This window comes from Haliaeetus leucocephalus, unplaced genomic scaffold (assembly GCF_000737465.1).
Source record: "Haliaeetus leucocephalus isolate CR32 unplaced genomic scaffold, Haliaeetus_leucocephalus-4.0 Scaffold556, whole genome shotgun sequence".
In the NCBI taxonomy this organism is placed as follows: Eukaryota; Metazoa; Chordata; class Aves; order Accipitriformes; family Accipitridae; genus Haliaeetus; species Haliaeetus leucocephalus.
Window position 1 is genome coordinate 418,004 of NW_010972992.1, and position 17,997 is coordinate 436,000.

The 17,997-nt window shown below is 53.4% G+C and overlaps 1 protein-coding gene across 5 annotated transcripts in view; it reads right to left on the minus strand.

Moving 5' to 3' along the window:
• EPHB2 (EPH receptor B2) overlaps positions 1 to 13,091 on the minus strand; it is an 89,903-nt gene extending 76,812 nt beyond the window's left edge. For 3 of the 5 annotated variants that reach the window (XM_010577154.1, XM_010577151.1, XM_010577150.1), the window contains exons 1-2: positions 13,031 to 13,087; positions 8,234 to 8,918 (exon numbers count right to left, since the gene is read on the minus strand). In XM_010577154.1, coding sequence (XP_010575456.1) covers positions 8,234 to 8,918; positions 13,031 to 13,087 — 742 coding nt within the window. Of the gene's footprint in view, positions 1 to 8,233; positions 8,919 to 13,030 lie in introns of all 5 variants that reach the window. The other 2 variants (XM_010577152.1, XM_010577155.1) reach the window with 2 other exon arrangements.
• Positions 13,092 to 17,997: the final 4,906 nt, after the last annotated feature.

The window sequence follows — 17,997 nt, forward strand, 5'->3', positions numbered from 1 at the left end:
GGGGGGGGGGTATTTTCTTTTTTTTAGACACCAGTTCCCCAAATGCCAAGAAATAAAAGCAACAAGGGGATGCTTCAGACACACCAAACAGCACTCACCGCACTTCTGCCTGGTTTTGCTCTGCAACCTTCATGCAACTCCTTCCTTACTGTGTTTAAGTTATCACACCCGCCTGTGCAAGGACCAGGTATCGTGGATTGGTGTCACCGAACTTAAGGTCTCCTTCAAAATATGAAAATGTTGTGTATTTTCCTTGGCCAAACCTAATTTAACATTGTTTGAAGTTTGGTCTATGTAAACATAGCCATCGTGTGAGCTATGAAACACTTTGATTCCATTTCCTAACCTTTATGGGGACTTTTATGTATGCTTTCCAGTGATATACTATGTTTCTAAGGCATATGGGGAACAATAAAGAGTTTCCCTGGAGCTAATTAAGCTAATCATGGCTTCTAGATTAAATTTTCTGGAAGACTTTTACCTTGTATCGCTAAAATAAAATAACTGTGCTCTTACAGAGTGATCATCTGTCATCAGACTAACTTTAAATCGGCGTCTCTCTCTGCAGAGAATTGTCTGAGGTTATTTCCCAAAATTAAATGTTCAAAATAATCTCATGGTTTTGGCCTGCCTCACAGAAAAATCTCAAATGAAAAAAAAAATTCCTCAAAAGCAGCATTTTCTCCAATTTTCCTCAGGTTACATAGGATGAAGAATATTCTCCTCTTGCCCCATAAAGTTTCAGCACTACACTGAATTCAGGGAAAAACCCTCCTTGCCTCCCAGATCCCTGAGCGCTTTGATTCAAAGGAAAAACTAACAGTAAAAAACACGTTCCCTACATTTTATGGCAATAATGAGTTAAAATCCTGGAAGCCTGGGCCTGGATCCCAGCTATTCATTCCAGTTCCTATTAATGTTTACCACTTTTCTCAGAAAAAAAAAAGGGGGGGGGGGGGGGGGGGCCTATGAAGAAGAGAGAGGAAAAGCAGGAATAAATGCTGCTCTCCCGCTGGCGTCGGCACAGGGTGCTGCCAGAGCTGCTATTCTCCCCCTCACACGGGTGTAGCAAGACCGGGAATGTGGTATTTGATCCAAAACACTGTTTCATCTGTAAAAATAAGTCAAGGGGAGATTTTCTTATTGGTACAGATGCCAGCTCCATGAAAGCACCCATGTTACAATGGGGCTCCCGTCCCTGCACCCCGGGCACAGTGAATGCACATGGAGGGTCAGAGGGGACATCACTCTTTCTCTGGTGGAGACCCTCCAGCTTTGCTCTCACCCACCTTTTCCCATCTTCTCACTGATCCCAGCACAGTGAAATGCTTGGGGAGTAAGGACGGGGGAGCAATCTGTCCCAAAGTTGGAAGGGGAGTAGAGAACTCCCCTGCAGCTTTGCTGGGGAAGACCTTGAGCAGAGAGAAGAAAGGGCTCATGCAAAGGGACTGGGAAGCACCAGCTATGGCAGATAGCTGGAATGCAAAACTCCACCATGTCTCTCCAAGAAATCCTGGGGATGCCCATCATTTCCATCAGGAAACTCCCAAGGGGTTTTTCTGGACCTGAGATCTCCTTCCTCCAACCCAAGGGACTCATGACCTACCCATACTAATAAATGAGAACATGCTGTTCCCCTCCAAGTTTCCAGTGGGCTGCTCTTGGGTTATCATCTTCTGCATCCCGCTGGGGTCTTTCCTACACCTTCGCAACAGGGCTGGGAGTGCTCTGCAGTGCTCCTGCTGTTCAAAAATCACATTCTTGTCCTGGAAAACCTCTTCTCCTCCCTTTCTCTCTAGAGAAAAGACTTTTGTGGAAGGTCTCAGCCCATCCCTTGTCTTGGAAGCAAAATGAGAAAGCAGTTCTCATCTCCTTTGCCTGCTTTTGGCCACGAAGGTCTAGTCCCTCAGAAGCAGCATTTCCTATTCTGAGGTGAGTTGTCCATCTCCCTCCTTCGGCAGCAGATGTCTTGCCCCATTCCTGGACGACCTGTGACCCTCCTTGCGAGGTCAGTATCTCTTAGGGCTTTGGACCACTAGGAAATAAACGCCTCAGCCCCCTGATCTGACACCACCTTGCTCTGCTAGGCTCCCCCTGGTCCTACTCCAACCTCCAGAAGCCCAAACACAACCCAGGAACATGCAGAGGACAAGCTGGCATCTCCTCCGACTCCAGGGTGCACCAAGCAGGCTTGGAGCGGTTACTAGCAAGCAGCTGCAATCCCCACCACAGCCCTAATTGGATTCACAACATGGAGGGGTCACCAAGAAGCAGGAGGGAGAAGAATCAAAGCAATGGAAAGACGATGTATTCTTGCTTCCCAGACGGAGAGGGAGGAGAGGGAGAAGCCCAAAGAGCAGTATTCACAATGACATCGAGCCACGGCCGGCTGGGAGCATTCAAATTGTCAACAACCCTGTAGAAAAGGCAGACAAATTCCTCTTTTGTACTTGGGAAGAAGCCAGGTGATGTAATCATCTTATAGGATGATGGTGAAATACTTTCCATTCCAGCAGTAACTCAAGATGTTAAATAGCAGCTGCTAAAGTTAAACATTGTTAAATCAGTATGTCAGGATAGCATCTACCTAAGAGTTTTTAAAGAGATGGCTGATGAACCAGTGGACAGTTAATGTTCACTTTCCACACACCATGAAGTAGTAGGATGTTTCAGAGATGTAGGAAAAAGCTATTTGTTAAATGAGGCAGTCTTGGCTATTTTAGGACTGCCACTGCAACATCAGTACCAGTCAAATAAGGATGTGCCAGCTACAGGATTTGGTCAGCGAAGGATTAAAGGAAGGTAGTAATAGTAGTGCCAAACTACGTACATTTATGGAAAACAGATTAAGGCAAATTAGCCTCATATGGTTTTTTGATGCAATTACAAGATTGGCTGGGAGAGGTAACAGCGTTAATGCAACGCACCCAAACTTCTGCAGAGCATTTCCCTTGGTAACACATGATATTTTGATTCAGAAATTAGAGGGTCCACCGACACTGTGAGACATATTCAATGCATTAAAACTTGGCGAGCTGATACTGCTATGGTCTGAGATCTAAGCAGGGAATGTGCAGAGAGCAGGTCTGTTTCTACTAGAGCCAACAAATTTGCTTCATGCCTCTGGGCTATTTAACATTTTTATCAATGACCCAGGAGAAAGCCCAAAGCATTCCCAATAAAGTTAACTGATGACATGGAAGTTGTAGTGTGGTAAATACTGAAGATGATGGGCTCCTGATACACAGCAATCTGGATGCCTCGGCGAGCTGGGCGCAAGCAAGGAATGTGCATTTCAGTACAAACACATGTCAAATCACACCTCCAAGGACAAGGATGTGGGCCACAGCGGTTATCTGCTCCCAGTCCCACCAGGAAGGAAAAGGATCCTTCAAAAGCACCTAGAGAAACACCATTGCCAAAATGGTTAAAGCAAGGGGGATGTAGGAAGAGAGAAATCTCAGCATCCCCTCTGGCACTCAGCTGACCACGTACAGCATCCTGTACGTGGGATGGTGGACCTGCCAATGGAAAGGCTAAAGCAGTGCCAAGGGCCAGGACAAGCCAAAAAACTGGCTGAAAACCTTATCAGAGGACTGGGGGCCAGGGATTACTCTTAAACAGGCACAGAGAAAGCAGAGGTGTGGTGGTGGACAAAGTTCACCAAGGTCCGACTGCCAGGCTCAGCCGGGGGTAAGAAGGCAGGAGCAACCACTTTGCATTTAACGGGCAATTCTCCATCTCTGGAAGCATTTACATCATGATTGGCTGTATCTGCTCCAGCTCAACCAGGAATGCTTCCTGTAAGAACTTATTACCCCTAGGGCCTTACAATTTATTGGCTGGGTTCAGCATTATCAGTGGAGGCCCAGACCCGAAACAGGCAGGGAGCCATAAATAGCCTCTTATCTTCAAAACATTACGTACTTATGGGATGTGACTGTAAGACAGCTAGGACATACTCTTCTCCGGCACATCAGAAAGCTGCACTCCCGTCCAAGCCCTTAGCATGTACTTGCCCCCCTCCGAAACCCAAGCACAGCACAGCTGGGACAGACTCCCACTGCTTCCCACACCTCGGCGATGGAGGAATAGCTCCGGGTCCTCGACACACACACACGTGTACGTGCATATCACATGGTGGGGTGGTGGCAGATCTGCTGCGCTGGACCTCAAAATAACATGCAAGCATAGGCAGGGAAGCCCTGCATGGAGCCCACCTGTAGAACACGCATCTGCAAGGGCACAGCCCTACCAAAACCTACCAGCCAGCCCCAGACCGGGATACCCCATGTACCAGCCTGCTACAGCAATAACCCTGGAGGTCAGGTCATGCTTCTCCCCTTAGAGCTGGACTGAGGTTGACTCAGTGCTGGAGCTGACCTGGGAGTATCCAGCTGGGTCAGTGGTGGAACCGGGCTGTGGTGTTGGTGGGGCTGGACAGGACCAGCACCCTGGGTGCTGGAGCTGGGTCAGGACCCCCACATCCTCCCTTCTGGCTATGCCCCCCAGGGAAGCAGTAGGATGGCAGTGCCAGCTCCGAAGGGGACAGGCTGTTGAGCCCTCAGGCTCCCCACAGGGGTGGCCCAGCTCCACCTTGAGCTGGAGAAGACAGGTGGCAGCCTGGATCTTCTACAGACCACCTAGGTGACCAGGTTTCTTCTCTTCCCAGCACGTCACCAGCTCCTCTCCTCCTTGGAAATGCCCATGACCCCAAGGGGTGATGCCACATGTCTCTGACAGCAAGAGAATGTCACCACCAGCTTCTGCAGGGCAAAACCATCTCTTGTTACCACGGCAAGACCAGGACTCCCAGCACTTGGCGCTGTATGAGTGCAACAAAGAAGAGGCTGCCCGCTGCAAACGCAATGATACAAGACACACGGGCAGATGTTCTTCCTCCAAAGATGGAGGGGAGCTGGAGCTGGACACAGGGTTCAATAACTAGGACCAGCAGCCAGCGGCTGCCATGGCTGAGCAGGCAGAGACCCTTCCAGGCAGCGTTCGTCTACCGTCCAGTCCAAACAGAGAGAGCAGGCAGCACAATAGCTCAGCCTCCGCCGTTGCAGAGGGAGCCAATGAATAAGGGAGGCAGAGAGAGAAATGCGCTTAATATGCTGCATGGGAGGGACAGGCGGGGGAAAAGGGGGGAGGCGGCAGACAAAGAACAGGGAGATGGAGAAAAAAGACGCAGGCAGGGAGCAGGAGAAGGTGAAGCAGGGAGGACAGGGCTGGGCGTACTGGGGGGGAGGCAGTGCGGGGAGGCGCATGCATGGAGCTCCTTGCCAGCGCAGCAGAAAGGAGCTGGGAAGCAAGCGGAGGAGCGGAGCGAAAACGAGCGGGCAGCCAGCCCCTCACAAGGCCCTGCGGGATTGGCAAGCCAGGCCCAGCAAAATGAAAATCTCTTAACCACACAGAATTGTTAACTGCCCCCAAATCCTTTTGTGCTGGGGCTGCAAGCTTAGAAGAGCTTAAGCTGTTAGATGCATGAACTTCCTCCATAAATATCCCTTGTGTACACTGCCGTGAGCAGGCTTGCACTGTATTAGCCAGATGAAAAGCCCAGCGGAGAAAATGAGCAACTCGTTCCAGCGCCTTGCAGCTGCACCGAGGGGCTGTCCATTGCTCAGGACGCCCTTTTCCACTGGGACCCCTTCGCGGGGCAGGACCAGTAAGCCATGTCCCCCACAATCCCCGCCTCGTCCCGTGTGGGTGACTGAGGCGCATGAGAGCACTTCACCCCGAAAGCCAGCTTGGATTTGCTTTTGTTTTGCTTCTGGAAAGGGGCCCAGATTCCCTCCCACCCCTCGAAACATGAGAAAACCTGCCGGCCACATGTACAAGTGAGTCCCCCAAACCAGGTGGCTTGTACGCTGCTTCTGCGGGGACCGGGGACAAGGAGATGACGGGAAGTGGGCAGGCATGCAGGGATGCATCCCGGAGGTCCTTCTCGAGTTCAGTTGGCGAGGAGAGCCCTTTTCTCTGCCCAGCTGAGCTGGGGTGACTAGCCCCTTCCCCAGTCCTCTGTAGGGCTCACTGGGGGGGCCAGGAGAGGATGGGGATGCTACAGCTGTCCTGCCAACTCTGTGGCTGGCTCTCCTCCCACTCCCCACTCTTCTTCTGGGGGCTGCTGGGGTAAAACAAAGGCTGTGTCCCAGTCTGGCACAACCTTGCTGTCCCATCCAGCCCCAACTGCACAGCCCCGTGCAGGAAGAAGAAGGGGAAGGGGAAAGGGAAGGGGAAGGCAGCCCTGGAGCCAGCTGCCCCATAGAGACGGCGGGCTGCCGGCCACCGCATGATTAATGATGGTGGGGAGCGTGGGGCCGGGCGCACGCCAGCACCGGCTGGAGAAACAGCTGCCGAGGTACCGGACCTCCCAAAATCCTGATACTCCACAGACAAAGAGAAGACCTGGCCTCTCCCTCCTGCTCGCTCCCTCCACCTTGGCCCCCCACTCCTGCCCGCTCTGCTTCCCCTCCCAGCCCTGCCAGGCCAGGCTGCAGGGACAGGGCTCTGCATAAGGAGTCCTGGGAGCCCCGGGGCATGTGAAGGGACCACTCCTTGGCTGGGCTGGCAGTGGGACCGGGGAGCCCCAAGAAACCATAGCTGCATCAGAGCAAAGCGCTATGCAGGGATGGGTCCGCTCGGGAAAAAAATAAAAGCTGAGATGGAAAAGCTGACATGAATCATTTTGGCTTTCTGGTGTTGCTATGAATGCTTCACTTGGGTGTCGTAAAACACCCATCCTCCCTTCGAGGCTGGGATTAGCCAGGCTCCCTTTCCATACTGTGTTGCAGCAGTATTTCCTTGCTGTCCCCATCCCCAGCACCATCCCTGCTACAGCTGGAGGACACTTGATCACCCCATGCTTGGTGGGAAGAGACATTCAGTGGCCCAGTGAGGAGCAGCTCAAAGTACAGATATTAAATGGCACCCGCAGCACATCAGAACCTGTAGCTTGACGTGTGAGCAGCCCAGCCACCAGCAGGAGATGTGGCGCCCTCTCCAAGGGGACCATCCAACCTGCAGTCCCAACCACGCATGGCCAGAGACTGTCCATCCCCCTTTCCAATGTGTTCATCTCCCCACTACCAGCACCTTCCCCATGCTTGCTTGGTGCTACCTGGCCACCCCTTCCCACAGCAAGAAGAGAGGAGACACAGCTCCCTCCTTGCGCTCTGCAATGCCCACCGACATATCTATAATTGATCTCAGAGAAACCCCAGCTCTCCTCGCAGTGTGCCAATGCTACCAAAACTGTAATGGGATTTTGAAGTTCAGCCAGGATAGTGGGGAGAAGAGTCCATTTGCCAAACACCACGGTTTGCTCTGTGCATGGTGCAGCCACAGGTGCCCATTAAACATGCAGCTCTCGGGTCCCCACCTCTCTCCCAATAATCCCAGCAGCTCCTTTCTCAACCTCCCCAAGCCCATGAGTGACTGGAGAGGAGCACAGAGATTGATTTGGCCACAGTGCTTTCAGGGAGGCTGGTGCAGAGCCTCTCGCTTGCCCAGGACCACGCGGGCCCCATGGTGCTCAGCTGAGCTGAGCTGAGCAGGCACTACCAGAGTCTGCTTTGAACATCTACGGGGGAAGAACATCATCTACAGGGCAGAAGACCTCTGGCTGCTGAGGGAGGTGCCCAGACTGGAGAGATGAGCCTGGCCCTGAACAGCCTATGACCATGTCCCACCTGGGGCCATTTGCACTTCACCAGGAAAGTGCTGCAGACAACTTGCTCCCTCCCACCACATCACCTTTGGGTGCCTGCACTCCCACTCCCCTCACCCCAGAAGCATTTCAGCCCACACCAAGGCACAGGGTGCAAACAGAAGTGAAAACAGCCCCAATATTTTGGGAGCTGACTGCAGATCGGTGGCACACCCCACGGCTACACACAAGTGCATCCCTCCAAGACCTGGAGAGCATGGAGGGCACCAGCAATAGGCCAGCACCCCCGGACCCAGTGGCTCTGAGGACCCAGAGGTAACACAGAGCCTCTGCAATGGATGGATGAGCCTGGGGCAGGAACTGAGGAGCTGGAGGAGGAGTCAGCATCCACATATATGCTGCTCTTCCATGACCCCGCGTGCTCCTCTCCCACCCCTGCCCAAGGAGGTCACTCCCAGGTGGCTCATGCAGATTCCAGCTGCAAATCCCAACTGCCACCACCAGCGCAGCCCACCGGCAACGAGGCGAGCGCGCAGAGCGAGACCGAAGGCAAGCAGTTACCTCTGCAGATGGTCCCGTTTTCCACTGACTCATAGCCCGCCCGGCACATGCAGCGGCCGATGGGTACCAGCCACTCGCCATCCCCGTTGCAGTACAGCTTGATCGGCACGTCTACCTCCTCTGCGTTGGTGATGCACGTCCCCCGGGCTGCCACCAGTGAGGTGCTCTCTGCCCCTGAGAGGGTTTCTTGGAAGACAGCCCCATTCTGGATCACGCGGGGACACTTGCGGTAGAAGACACGGACAGCAATCAAGGACATGCAGCCTCCATAGTCCTGGAAGGCCAGGTAGAAACCATTCTTGGAGACAGGCCCAAAACTGCGCACCTCGGTGTTAATCTTCATCACCCGTCCACCTAGGTCCACCTGTGAGAAGCTCTCGTCAGCAGCAATTGTGTCCACCTTCATCCAAGGATTCTCCATCCAGTTAGGGAAAGTCTTGGTGGCTGAGTCAAAGTCCGACTCAAAATAGTAGAGGTTAAAAGTCTCCTTACAGGAGCCTGGGACATTAGGGATGCTGCTGCAGTCCCGGACAGAAAATTTCATCTCCACATGGATGCGGTGTGCTCCTCGCCTCCGGATGTACTTCGTCCGGAGCCAGTTGTTTTGGCTGGATTCAAAGACGTTGCACACCTGGTAGGTGCGAATCGTGTTCATGTTTTCATCATACCCGCTCACCTCTTCCCACTGCGGACACGACACAGAAAGTCAAGAGGCTGCACCAAACTGACGTTCCCCAACCACCTCACCTCTTCCCAACCCCACTGCATGACAAGCGGGCAGGCTCAGCCAGTACCAGCTGTCCCCCACCAGGCCCACCTCACCACGCAGGCAGCCCCATCGGTGCCAAGCACCCTGCCCTGGCACAGCTCCAGCACCACCCTGCAAGCACCCCATACCTATGCGCCTCTGTCCTGCTCTGGCAGGGTTTGACCCACGCTGCATGCCGGGCAGGCTCTGCACTTTGGGGACAAGGTGGCCCAAGCCCTCAGCAGAGCTCAGGGCCATCTCGCTGCCAGCAGCACCGTGCTCCATGCCCAGATTTACGGTAAAGCATCTCTGCTGGGTGGCAGGGCATGGTAAGGCCAGGCACCTCCTCTGCAGGCAGTAATGTCTTTAGCAGGGGCTCCTGCCCGTGGGCCGCACTATACAGCAGAGCCTCCCGGCAAAGTAACACGATGCCTTTAGCAGATGTATTCCCGCCGGTGCTGCTACGGTTACAGACGTGGCAGACAGGACCCGCTTTCTCAGGAGCATGTAACATGGCCATAAAACCTCGCCGGCTGCAGCCCGAGCACCAGTGCAGGCGGCTGGCTGTGCAACGGGCCAGTAGCCAGTGACGTCTCCCCAGAGACAGGAGGGAAGGTTTATGGGAGGCTGGCTGACCCTGCGGTGTACCCAGAAAGGCAGATGCTGGGCTAGGTCCCGCTGGTAGCCCTCATCCCTGCCCCTTCAAGGGCCAACATGCTTTGGGGTCCCTCCTGCAGGTTTGTACAGGTCCCAGCCCCAGCTATCCTAAACTGGATCTATGGGATGTCCTGTGAGCTATGGCACGACAATAACATCCTTCTCAGCAAGACAGCTCGGAGCTGACATATTTCCCCATGGGAAGCTCAGCCCAGCTCCCCCCAGCCGACTAACAGCTGACTCTGACAGCTCTGGAGCAGTTTCTGCAGAGCTCAGGGCTGCTGTGACACTGCCTGGTCCTGTCCAGCTCCCTGCCATTTCCCCAGGCTGTTTTTTCCCAAATCCTTCAGTGCTTGCTGTTGTCTCCATCCTTTGCAGGATGGGGAGACTTCAGGGTGGAAGGTGATGTACCAGGCAAGGGCAGAGCTGCACTCTGTAACAGCCAACACTCCTCTGCAGTAAGCACAGATGGGGAAGGGTCCTTGTGGGAAAAGCACCTTTCACCCAGCTCATTAGAGCATCTCCCCCAGCCCAGACCTTTCTGGAGGGCAAAGCATCTCCCTGTGCTGCCCCCTCCCCACCCACAGCACCCTTGTGATGCTGATGGTAGGGACCAGGGTCCAGCTAGTGTGTGACAGTCCCAGCCAGCTGGAACGGCTTCTCATGAACTCATTCATAAGCCCGCTCAAGTGGAAGCCAAGCTGTTTCCCACGGACGTGAAACCCTGAGCACAAGCCTGCCCTGGATGCAGGATCACGACACCCAGGGCAGGGAGGCAGCACAGCCCAGATCTAGCACCAGTGCCAGGACTGAGCTGTGCAGGGAAAAACCTGCAGGAGCAGAGCACCCCCAGCCCCTCAGCCTGCAAATGGCCTCCCAAGGGCACCCAGGACTGCAGAGGGAGGCTCATGAGATGGGAGACAGATTGCTCCTCGCACATCAAGACTAACAGTCCAACAGAAGGCTGTCAAGGAAGATCCCCAAACAGCTCCAACCACTTCTGACTGGCAGTGGCTGCAAATCTGCTGCCATCGCTGGGGGAGGAGGAAAGCATCCTCACAAAATGCAGGGGGAGCATTTGCTTTATCTTCCAGAAATAAATTTGGCATGGTAGTGGAAAATTGCAGGATCTCCCCGTTTTTTAGGGCACTAGTTGGGAGTGGGGGTGAAGGAATCAAGGACAAGGCACAGGGAAGCAATTCTTTCCCCTGCCCTGCCTCTGACATGGCTCTCCCTCGCCTGGACCACTCCCGACACCCACTCCGAAACAGCGTGTCAGCCACCAGCACCCAAAGATGCCCAGCACTGCCCCATCCCCATCCACACCTGCACAGCCCCTGGGGAGGGCTCAGGACATGAGCCTGAAGAGCTCAGCCCTGGCCAGACAGGAGCAGCACGTGGTGGAAGGAAAGCCTCTACAGCTTGGGGATGAACAGTAAACAGCGGACGCAGGGCATGGGGACACCCACAAGTGACATGGGAGCTCCACAGCCAGGGAAAAAGCAACCGTTTGGGCTTTTGGATCTCTAATAATCACCAAAGAGGCAATGAACAGGTGGAGCACCCGGCAGCTTTTGTCTTCCAGGTGATGCTGGCTGCACCCAACCTTACCAGTCACCCATGGGTAAGATGCCCTGCCTTGTCCTGCCAGTGGGCACGAGGCCGCACTGGGAGAAGCCGCGATGGCACTGCAGTATCGGCACCCGTGACGTGCACACCGCAGGGCACGATGCGTGCCACGTCCCCCCAGGGGCCTGCCCCTAGGTGGGGACGGGAGGCGATCCCACCAGCAACGCCGGGGCTGCGCTGCACTTTCCAGACAGGCATCTCCCTCCTGACAGGGATGGGGGACCTGGGAGCACCCCGAGGGCCAGGCTTAGGACCCCCAGCATCCTCCCGCATCCCTGCAGCAGCAAGCAGGGGGCTCCCCGAGCTCCCTTTTCTCAGCTGGGAGAGAAAGTCACCCTCGTGCACCAGCTCCTACGGTTCCTCGACGCTTAATTAGAAGCCTCTCCCTTTCTCCTCGCTCTCTAATTAACATGCCGGGAGCTCAAAAGAAGAAGGCAGCACAATAATACGGGGAGACGGCTTCCAGCAGACCTAGGCCTCATTACCGTAGGGCTGGGGAGCTGGGAGCAAGGCGTGCTTTACATATGGAAACACGACAAACAAGAAAGGCTGGGCGAGGAGAGAAAAAGACTTGACCTCTGCTCCTGCCTATTGTGTGCCCGTCATCCCCCTTCGGCGGCCAGGCCAGCGCTGGCGAGGCGGCCGGGCTCACGGGCGGGCGTGGGGCTTTATCATGGTGATGGGGGACCAGTGCCGGCAGCGCCTGCGCCGCAGCACGACAGGGCAGCCAGGCTGCTCGGGAGCTGGGTTTAATCTCCCTGATGGAGGCTTTTCTTGGCCGTTTCTTTTCTTTTGCCAAATCGGCTCGGGGAGGGGGCTTGCTGTCAGCCTCGAGGTGAGGTCCACAGAAACGTCTTCATCCAGCCCCTGCGGAGGGTGGCTGGAGGGCAGGATGGAGCCTGAGTCGCCACCTCCGCGCACGGGGATGGGAAGCATCTCCGGGCTTTGGCCGAGCTGGATTGGGCCACCCAAGTGCACGGGAGCAGGTCTGGGGCTGTCACACATCGGGGCTCCATGCTGCTGCCAGCCACCTCAGCCAGAGGTGAGCAGGATGCCCTGAAGCACCTCAATGCCCCATGCAAACCCCGTGGGACATGGAGGTGGCTGGGGCCACTCTGGATTTGTCATGAGCAGGAGGGTGCAGAGATGCACTGCCTTGCCCAAGCTCTTCTTTAAAGGAGCTTGTTCTGGGTGGTCTTGGGATGTGGCTCAGGGAACTCTTGGCACTGGTAAAGCAGGGAGACAGTCACTGCTGAGCCCGCAAACGTCCCTCCATGAGATGCCAGGGATGCTGGACAGTCATTTCAGGACTTGATCAAACAGCTGCTGTGAGTACAACCTCACAGGCCAATGCCCTCATCCTTTTCCGCTACAAGTGACAGGCAATGGAATAACGAGTGAGACACTGGGGACAAATGACGGTGGCCTTGGCATTTCATTTCTCCTCCTCCCTGATGTTTACGTGGCTGCAGGTCAGCTTTACAGAGAGTATGATTCCCCCAACACCATGTTGGCCTGATGCTGTAGGGTGAGAATTACACTCCTCCAGCACTGGGGTATTTTTTGGAAGTGTCACCTCCTAGGAAATTACTGGAAACTTCAACTGTCATCCTCTTTTGTGCTCTTCCCACTAGACCTTTTCATGTGGCCAAGGCACTTTGCTTCAGTGGCTGACTTTTGTTGAACCAACCCACCTATGTTCACACGCAGCAGGAGACCCCAGACCAGGCTCTGGGCCCCCATAAAGCAACAGGATAACTTACCCCTGATGGAGGATGCACCGTCCAGCCCAGCTCTGCCGTTGCCGTTGTGGAGTCCATCAGCGTCTCTGCAGGAGGAAGGTGAAACAAGGAGTCAGTGGCCATCTGGTGAATGACCTGAGGCTGGCGAAGGGGAAAGAGGTGGAGAGGAGCCAGGCCAGGACTGCAGCCATCGAGCCCAGCCTGCGCCGATCCCTCTGGACATCTCTCAGCTGGGGAGGAGCCAGCTATAGGTCCCTCCACCCATCCGCTTCCCCGTCCATTGCCCATTGCTCCCTGGCCCCCTTATCTCCTGCAGTGCATGGGGGCACGTGCTTTTCCACCCACCAGCCCAGCTGGACTTTCCTCCTCAAAATCCATATTCAGGGTACCACAGCCCCGGAGCAGCTCTGCTGCTGCACATGAGGAGCCCAGACTGAGCAGGTTTCCTCCATCACCTTCCAGTTTCTTTCGCAAAAGCAGGATGTTTTTTTCTCAGCAGTTTGCATGGTAGGCAGAATCCTTGATGATGCGGTAGCACACAGGAAGGAACAGCACTTCTAGGACTTAAAAGTACTAAAAAATTAAACCAACATTAAAGCTGGTTTTCCAGGCAATTTGGGTTGAAATAGGTCAGGCGATGCTACCACTGACCAGCACAGAGGAGAAGTCTCCATAAGCCACACAGGCAGCAATGTCTCCTCATCCTTTCTGCAGCTCATCATGCTTCCAGCACTGAAGTTTTTTCATCCCAAATAGCTATAGGTTGGCCTCACTATACTGATGGCATGAAAAAGGATGCTCATGTTATGGCACCCCAATACTTGGGCTAATGTGTGTAGGAGTTCCCCCTCATCCAGCATGGGTACGGGCCAGATGGCCCTGTCAGAAATACATTGGACAGACACTTCCATGAGTGGTTTCCACAATCCAGGTAACTGTCCATCCTCCAGGTCTGCGGTCGCATGCTCGTTGCAACGCAGGGATTTTTCTGCACCGTGCCCAGTGCTGATGTTTTAAGAAAATAGGACAATATTCCGGTGTTTAGGAAATCGGGTTTAGAAATAATGCCCAAAGGTTTCAGCACACAGAGGCTGGACATGGGAAAAGCATAATGCTTGTGGGACAGACCATCCAGGCCAGCATACGGCCAGTGATTCTGTGGCTGAGACCAAGGTGATGCCCACAGAAGAAATTATGTCCCTCTGCTCTGTAGGGAGAATGTGAATCTGCCCCTGATTTCAGCATGGGCACTCAGGATGCCAACTGCATTTGCAGGGATGTTGGAAAGCATCCATCACACACACAGGCAAGATATAAACATGAAATTCGGCTTGCAGCTTCACTTTCCTTGCCCTCCCAGTTAATGTAGGACAGGCAGGGAAACAGTCCAGCTTTAGGGTTCTGCAGCTCTCAAGAAAAAGCATCTTACATACAAGGTGTACACCCACTCCACATCAGCTCACTGAGAGCGATCACCCAGCAGAACGCCAGTATAGTCAAGATCTCCAGTCACCATCTTATAACCCAATAAATGGTGCCAGTTCCCATGGCCACAACAGGGATGGAGAGTTACTGGCTGTAACCGTGTCCTGTTGCTGCTCCTCACCACCAAAAAACCAAGCAGCATCCTGCCATGAATCCCCCAACAGCATCTTCACCTTCTCCACTCTCACTACGTTGAACAAAAACAAAGGAAGAAAAGCTCAGCTTTGAGCATACCCATCATTTAAGAGACAAGCCTGGATGCAGAAATGACTGCTGTTCAGCCCGCTCAACAGCGCACATGAACTCCCCTTTTCCCATCGGCAAGCCAAATAATTCCTCAGCACAGATATGCTCCTTGCACCAACTTCTGGCAGTAAATCATTTTCAGACTGTGGGTTGTTCGTTACTCCTGTTTAGAGCCAGCGGTTTCCAGTTCACAGGAAACCAGGATTTCAAAATTTGGTTTTATTCCAAGAGTAAAAAGCAAAAATAGTTCTTTTCAAGTTTTCCCACTAGGAAGAGTTCTGGAAAACGGCTAGTCCAGAAATGTTGTCATTCAGATTTATGAAATTTCTTTTTAAACTGAATATTTGTTTACATAGTTCCATAATAGTGTTTATTTTATCAGAGTATCTGGCTTTTTCATTAAAACACCAGTGGCACTTTGATCTGAAAAGAAAACAACATTTTTCACCCAGTGCTAGCTAGAAGCTGCATTACTTTGAAAAAAACCTTAAATTTGTTACTTTATCTTAACTATCAATGACAGTGGTGCATAGTAAGTATATTAATAGCAGTGACTATAACGAAAAGGAGATATACTCTAAACCAGTATAAATAATTCCCCAAATAAAAATAATATTTTGAAGTATTTTGCATTTTTAAAAGCCTTTTATTTAATGAAAACTCAGTGCAACGGAAATGTTGTGCCCGGTGCATTGCTGCAGAGCACGCTGCCCACAGCCCTCGCCACTGCCCCTTATCCTCAGCTGAAGAATTGCACATCTCCTTGGAGCTAAGCATCTACTACCCCAGCTAGCCCAAGGACATCTAGTTTTGACACAAGACAAGGAGGAGTAGAAATTTGCAGGTTTTAAGCAGGTTTTTCCAATGGTCAATTATCTTCTCATAAAAAAAGATCTTCCATTAATTTCAGTCTGAATTTACACTGTGCGGCTGCCAGCTATTATATTTTCTTTTACTTGTACAAAGGCTCTGCTATCCAAAACCTCCTTTCCCTTTTGTGGTGTTTAAGGGTGGCAAATGAATCATCTCCAAAACAACTAAATTAGCTGAGCTTCCTTATTCTTCCACCTAAACCAGGTTCCTTTCTTTGAGGCTCCTGTTTATCAACCTTCTTTGTGTAGGGTGGACTGTGGTTCCCATTGCACACAGCTGTAACATCCCAATGTGCCCCTTTTTGCACAGCTTTTCTACCAAATTGCTGCCCTGGCTAAAGTCCATTTGGAGATGGGTTGGCATGTTAGCACTTAGCAGTAGTTGCCTGAATTACAGAAAATTGTGAATAACTGGTCCCCGTGAATCAGAGTGAACCTGGTTAGCCGCACTGACTGCAAAAGTGGATGTGAAGCCAGGATGGGTTTCAAAGGTGGTCGTGGGTTTGCTCCATCCTCTACTGACGGCTGACTTCAGAACACCTTATTGACCAAATAACAGCCTGCCACAGAGTTATCTTGCCCATATACTTGGCCAGGAGCACCACTCACCCTCCACCTGAGGTCGAGGAGGCCACATGGTCCTCCAGGGAAGATCACTGTCTCATCCCTGAGAAGTTTCTTATTACCAGACAAAAGAAGCGCATTAATTCATTTTTCAAGCAAACAAAATCAGGAGTGATGTCCAATGAACTAACATATCCCTCATCTGCAGGGGCTTCTGACTGCCTCTCTGCCAGGCTCAGACCTGCTCAGATCTCCACAGCAAGAGGCAGCGGTGGGCAGACTGCGGTGGGAGGAAGGCCCCATGAAGACGCAGCCAAGCCCCGCTCTGATGTCCCATACCGAAAGTGCTGGCACAGAGTCCGAACTAGCAACCAATAAACCAGGAAGGTTGAAAAAAGCAAGACAAGGCCATACCACCCACCTCAGCCGTGCAAAAGGCAGACCGAGATTCCCCTAGGGCCTATTCCTCCTTCAGCTGGATGGGGTTTTATTGCTGCAGGGGGACTGCAGAAGCTCATCAGAGGAGTTTGCAAGATGATTGATTGTGGTCTGCAAGGATCTACACCGGGACAAAGTCACAGCAAACAGAGCTCCTTAGCCTGTGAGGGAAACTGCAGCTACAGCTTTGCCTGAGAGCTGAACCCGGTCATACAGAGCTTTGCTACAAGTGCAAGCCCCGCACAAGGCGTGAGCAGCCCCAAGGAATGGGAGCCCCCCGTCCTCCAGAGGCAGGTCCTCCACGCGCAGCAGTCCCACCAGGGCTGCCCTCAGCACGCTCAGCCCCGCGCACCTTCTGCACCCACGGTGACCCATGCTGGGCCGCCACGGCCGCATCTCACCCAGCAAGTCTCCTGATCCGACCCGCGGGCTGCCCCACGCTCCTACCCTGCTCCGGGCACCCAACAGGACCAACTCCTGCACCGGGGACAACAAAGATGGACCCATTTCTGGGTGGGCAACTCCAAGCCCAACTGTTATTGCCCTGCCAGCCATGGAGAGGAGAAGGTGCCTGCTTCAATGAGCAAAGTCAGCAGCTTCACTCGCTGTCACAGCCGACGCTTTCACAGTGCCATCCTGCCGGTTTGGGAGCGCCAAGTAACAGGGTGAGGGGCTGGTGCCTCGGCGGCCCCATAAAGACCCAACATCCAGGACAGAGCCACCCCCGGCAATGACGGTGACGACACGGAGCAAAGCCGCGCGGGAGTGGCAGGGGTGGGTGTCTGGCCCCTGGCCCATCTCTGGTGGCTGGCGATAGCTGCAGCTCAGTGAAATGCTCTCTCTGGAGCAGCATTTTCTCAATATTGTTGTTTGTGCTCTTCCCTCCCGCGTGTTTATCTGCAGATTCACATGCTACCCACGGCATTATAAATAAATCTGCAGCTGCTTGAAACCAGCAGACACAACTCTGGCCTGCTTCCCACCAGAAACCGCGCTGCTCCCCACGGGACGGTTAGGAGATAAGTGCCTGTCCTTTTCACTTTGAAGATGCTTTCAATAAGCAACTTTCTGCCAGCACTGGGGCCCGTCACCGGCACTGCTGCTTGCTACGAGGGCATGCCAGGGCTCCAGCTCAAGCACTTTGCATCTAAAGATGCGTCATCACCACCATACCACCACCTCCAGATGCTCAACAGCTACGCTAAGACACCATCAAGCCGGTGATCTGCTATGCCAATGACCTGGGTGGGGGGATCCTACACTTCTGCGTGGTTTTCTTGCTGCTCAGCCACAAGTGAGATGAGTGTGGGGATCTCAGCTGCACCAGCTTTTTCCATCTGGCCAGGTCGGGACTGAGACTGGTGGGCAGACCTGGGAGGGGAG